Source organism: Asparagus officinalis, unplaced genomic scaffold (genome assembly GCF_001876935.1).
Source record: "Asparagus officinalis unplaced genomic scaffold, Aspof.V1 AsparagusV1_Un1164, whole genome shotgun sequence".
NCBI lineage: Eukaryota > Viridiplantae > Streptophyta > Magnoliopsida > Asparagales > Asparagaceae > Asparagus > Asparagus officinalis.
In genome coordinates this window covers 1-5,762 of record NW_017973423.1, presented here as the reverse complement: position 1 = coordinate 5,762, position 5,762 = coordinate 1, and the positions used below count along the sequence as shown (strand labels likewise).

The following is a 5,762-nucleotide window of genomic DNA, read 5'->3' as shown; positions in this document are numbered from 1 at the left end:
CTGCTGAACGTCTTCAAATTTCTTCCCGAGCCATCTGCTCTTCTCCAACAGCTGCAGATATGGGACGGGAACATCAACAGCACTAGGCGCTGACATCAGGTCAGGGCGATGAAGAACGAGCCATGCCATCAGATATGCATAGGGAAGCTCAACCTTAGGACAGATAAGCCCAGTAGATGGCTCAGGACCCACCTGAGTAAAGCTACGGACCACACTCCTAAGCCCGCAAAGAATGCTGGCAACCATCGCCGGGAGCAAAGAAAGCTCTTTCCCATAAGCCAACTGAACCGCGGGAAAAAGCACCTCAAGAGGTAAGGCATCCGAAGACTGGTAAGGAACAACGCACTTCTTCAACCAGAGTGCAAGATAGCCTGCCAACAGAGACCGAGGCTCGATGGACTTCTGCGCTCGGCAAAGGAACGAACGAAACTTGGTTCCCGCGGGGAAAGCTCCCTCAGCGCTGGCAATGGTATAGGATTGGGCCCCGCTCTTCTCCACCAACTCGTTAACGGCAGTGACAGTCAAAATATCTCGCTCACGAACAGGATCACTGGAACTACCCTCCAAGTTCTGGAACAGATAAGTGGCGAACTGCTTCAAGCTAATCTTCCTCTTGGTCTTCGCGGGAGGAGAAATCTGGATCAAGGCAGTATGATAGTGACAGGTGAGGTCCCAGAGGGTAGCATACATATCGGGATCATCATGCTTCAACCGCCACAACTGCTGGTTCGAAGGAAAGTACTCCTGATAGGGGTAATCTCCCATCAGAAGACCGGAAACCTGATGCATCTCATGGAGAGCTAACCCCAACTCTCCGTCACCGGTCAGAAAGGTGTTGCTATCAGGCATGTACGTCTCCAACAATGCCAAGAAATGGCGGCAGCTGACGGGGAGTCCATACATAGTAGCCCGTATAGGCACATACAGGCCACTGCTCTTCAGAATCTTCTCCCAATGGCCCAAGACATAGTCGGTCATACGGGGCCACCACCCCTTGGGTAAAGAAGAAGCCCAACCATAGCATCGGAACTCCGGGTGAGGAAGCCTTCTCCCGAGGAGAGCCAACCTGTTCCTCACTGTAGAAGCAACTGTAAACATCTCGTCTGGGGGTGCGGCGTCAAGGCCCATGATCCCGGGTCGTAGACCACGAACAGGATGATATCCGCCTGAACCAGGGGTCTTCCCATGAGAAACATACCCACACTGAACCCGCACAGCGTCATCAGTGAGGTCCCAAGACATCCGTCTTTCCACAACTTGTCCCTCCAGATGAGTAAAGGAACAATGACGAGGAACGGAAGGAATATATAGAAGGGCACTCTCTTCAAGATTTAGCCAATGCTCCTCTGAGAAAGTCAATGTGTCGGGATCCTCCACATGATCACCGAACAAGAAGTCCGGCTTCTTCAAAGCCTGGGTGGACGTAGCATCCGCGGTAAAAGGAGCGTCAGTAATGAGCTGGCGTAAACAGTGACGCCCCCCATCTCGTATCAGGCGACAGGACTCGTCTGAACGATCCCTGTCAAACTGCGGGAACGGATCAACCACCCGCCTAGCAGAAGTCGACGAAAAGACCTCACGGCTGCAACCGGTGTTCGCATGAACAGGAAAGCTACCACCGGGAAAATCGACTGCAATAAAGCGAAGGGGTCAGAATATCTATCTCATAAAGACAAAATGAGATTGTTCACGGGATAATTGGCGAAGACGATTTCGAGTGCCCTACACCGGGAGGACGGTATATAACCACGTAAATCACGTGATAACATATACCGACCTATAAGGTGTAAGGCAACACGAGATCGCCCCAATATACCCGAGGACTTGAATTGGCTAAGCAAAACAAGTCCGAAACCTTAACCCCCGCGGGAGGGGTATCGGTTCTTCCGTCATGACCCGCGAGAGGTCAATCCGGGATAAAAAAAATATATAAGATTCTAACCCCCAAAGCAGGAGGTCACTGGAGACGATGTCGTAGGAGCCTCCTCCATGCCATGCTGCGAGCAAGGGTGACTCCCGGAAGGTCGAGACCGACGGGGAGACATCGGGAATCTGCAATGAAGAGCAGTACATCAGGTACGATATATATACACGAAATATCGGAAAAAGGGAAATTAAGCACTTGGACTCGAAATCCTAATAACAAATAGGATTTTGTAGTTAAAGTCTAATTAAACCTACGAATTTCGTGCACGCGAAACGATAATCGTCGTCTCGCAGTAAATTTTGGTGAAATACCCGAAATACTCCTCGTGCTCAAGGCCAAATTCAGGTCAAGGACACGTATGACTCGGGTCATGGTCATCATACTTGATCATCTAACATCCCGATACCCTATAATTTTGATCAAATTTTGCAAATGAGCCCTTTTGCAGAATTTGGTCAGTTTTACATAAAAGTCCCTCCACGAACTTTTGGGTTTTGCATCCACATGCTTTTACCAAAAATTCGATCAGGGGTCTAGGGTTTAAGCTTTGTGTACTTCAGCCCCAAATTCGTGGCCCTTTTGCAAATAAGCCCCTCCAAAACGTTTAGGGACTATTTTGCAAATAAACCCCTCAAACAATTCCTTAATCCTATTGCATAAAGCACCCCTCGCATCCCTTCACCAAGTAGGCATAAACCCAATACCCAAATTTCAGTTACACTTTTGCAAAAGACCCCCCACGAATTTCAGCCCCTCTTTTGCAAATAAACCCTCCAAAAGTTCAGCACAAAACCCCCCAAGAACATGTGTTCATACATAAACCCCTATCTACTAAGCATAAAAGATGCAATCTTTAAAGCAAAATAAGAGGTTTGAGGGGAGGATCTTACCCAAATCGAAGAAGCTTCTCCGGGCTTGGAAATGAAATTTGAAACCTTAGTTTAAGGGGACCATAAACCTCTCTCTTGAAAATTCAAGTGTGAAAAGGGTTATTTCAAATGGGGGGGACCATAAACCTCTCTCTTGAAAATTCAAGTGTGAAAAGGGTTATTTCAAACGGAGGGGACCGCTAGGGGGGAGACACCACTAGGTGTCTCGGCAAAACCGAGACACCTCAACACCTCATGGGTGTCTCGGCAATGCCGAGACACCCCTTTGGTGTCTCGGCCTTGCCGAGGCACCCAAGGGTGTTTTGCCCGAGTTTTGACCCCCGCGCGACAGTTTGATACCACGAATCATTTCTTTTACCCCCCAATGTTTCCACAAAAGTTGATTTTCCCGCGCCGACGGTTGAAAATAGGGGTGAACTTCACACATCAACTTCCAGCGGTTCAAAACCCTAAGGTGGACGCCGGTCAACGCGTAACCTTAGGTCAACGCCGGACAGCGCGTTGCGACAAAAGTCAACACGTGACGACGAAAGTCAACACGTGACGACAAAAGCCAACCTATGCGGTTCAAAACCCTAAGGTGGACGCCGGTCAACGCGTAACCTTAGGTCAACGCCAGGCAACGCGTTGCGTCAAAAGTCAACACGTGACGACGAAAGTCAACACGTGACGACAAAAGCCAACCTATGCGGTTCAAAACCCTAAGGTGGACGCCGGTCAACGCGTAACCTTAGGTCAACGCCGGACAGCGCGTTGCGACAAAAGTCAACACGTGACGACGAAAGTCAACACGTGACGACGAAAGTCAACCCACGCGGTTCAAAACCCTAAGGTGAGCGCCGGTCAACGCGTAACCTTAGGTCAACGCCAAGCAACGCGTTGCAACAAAAGTCAACGTTCGACGATTCGAAACCCTAGGGTGGACGCCGGTCAACGCGTAGCCCTAGGTCAACGCCAAGCAACGCGTTGCAACAAAAGTCAACGTTCGACGATTCGAAACCCTAGGGTGGACGCCGGTCAACGCGTAACCCTAGGTCAACGCCGGTCAACGCGTTGCGATAAAAAGCCAACACACGGGGATCCGAAACCCTAAGCCAGCACAATGTGGCGGAGGTAGTTCAAAGTCAACTCAATGACACGAGCCAAACTCAATTCATCAGCTGCAGACTTGAGACTCCGACGACGGCCAGACGATAAACGCAGCGCCGGAAGAACCTCGGCTATTCGTCAAAGCATCGAATAGATCGAAAATCGAAAGAGTCAAGAGTTGAAGCTAACTACGCCGACTGAAGGCCAGATCAATCACATCCAAAGTATTCCAGCCTCTTCTATAAAAGAAACGAGTCAGGAACACTTTGGAGGGGGTATCTGTAGGCATCGAAAATTGCCTATAGTTCTCCACAACCGGTTCAGCGTTAACGAGCGACGATGAACGTAACCGTCCAATCCACATGAGCCTAAAGAGTTGAAGATAACTACGCCGACTGAAGGCCAGATCAATCACATCCAAAGTATTCCAGCCTCTTCTATAAAAGAAACGAGCCAGGAACACTTTGGAGGGGGCATCTGTAGGCATCGAAAATTGCCTATAGTTCTCCACAACCGGTTCAGCGTTAACGAGCGACGATGAACGTAACCGTCCAATCCACATGAGCCTAATCGACGTCGACGAACGACTGAAGTGAATCGACGAGTTACATGAGCGGATAGGACTTCGGAATCACAAAGACCCGGACCAATCGGGAAGCCCGGCACTGTTCACAAAAAAGGACAACGCCCTTCATGCCTCGACCACTCTACAGATAATCCAATCACCAGAGCGGGTCAAACTCTTCGTCGCGCATCCAACGCACCCGGAATCACTCAAATCCGAATCCGGACGAAGAATATACAGGGGAACCAACAAAACACCTCAAAAGGAGTCTCGGCAAGCTCGAAACACCCGAGGGGTGTCTTGGCAAGACCAAGACACCCCAGGGGTGTCCTCACCTTTTTAACACCTTTTACCACCCCCCCCTCTTGGTTTCCTATAAATAGGCCATGGCCGAGACACCCCAAGGGTGTCTCGGCCTGGCCGAGACACCAGGGGGTGTCCACGCCCCCTGGTGGTCCTCTAGACCCCCTTACCTACTCCCTTTGCCTATAAATAGACCCCCTTGGTGCCTTGATTTGAGGGGGATTTTTGGAGAGCCTTGGCGAAGCCCTGCTGCAGTGAAGAGTGCCCGTGAGCTTCAACAAGAGGAGGAGAGGTCTTGATCAGAGCCTTCATCACCCGTCCGAGCCTTAGTATTAGCCTTAGCGTTAATACTAAGAAGAGCTATTACCTCGTTTTAGCCGAGGTATACGCTTATAGCTTCTAGATCTCACGCGGATCGACGAAGTTCTGCTTCTATATCCCTCCGCGGATAGACGAAGCTCTGCCCGATTTTCTCGGAACAGATCTGATTGCCCCGGTGGTCCACGGATATCAACATCCCCGTCACAGGCAAAAGACCCACGCAAGCAAGAGATGACAAACAGCTCTTGCGTTTGTTTGAAAGGAGTTGCATTTATTTTGTTTTCATTGTGTACCGGTCTTATAAAAAGGCTATCTTTTTATTTCATTGTAACGATTGAAGTTGTAATGAATGCAGCAATGAATACAGCAACTTTTTCCGCACCAACAAATTCAGGATAAAATCCACACGTGCAGATGAATCAGCTTTAACAGTTGGTCCTGCAGCCCCAACATTCGGGACCGCCATGCTCCAATACCTTAAGAGCTTAAACTGTGTATACTCCAGCAAACGTACGAGTATAAACTGTGTTAATGGCGATTCGAAACCCTAAGGGTCAACGCCGGTCAACGCGTAACCCTAGGTCAACGCTAGTCAACACGTTGCAACACAAGTCAACGTTCGACGATCCAAAACCCTAAGGGTCAACGCCGGTCAACGCGTAACCCT

The 5,762-nt window shown here is 49.7% G+C and overlaps 1 protein-coding gene across 1 annotated transcript; it reads right to left on the bottom strand.

Annotated features, from left to right (window-relative positions):
• Nucleotides 1–4: 4 nt before the first annotated feature.
• Nucleotides 5–2,206, bottom strand: LOC109828365 (the record flags this gene model as incomplete). The annotated part of the gene is made up of 2 exons (XM_020395378.1): nt 1,943–2,206; nt 5–1,631 (listed from the first exon to the last, which is right to left on the bottom strand). Coding segments are annotated over exons 1-2 (1,730 nt in total), but the record flags the coding sequence as incomplete, so codon positions are not given.
• Nucleotides 2,207–5,762: the final 3,556 nt, after the last annotated feature.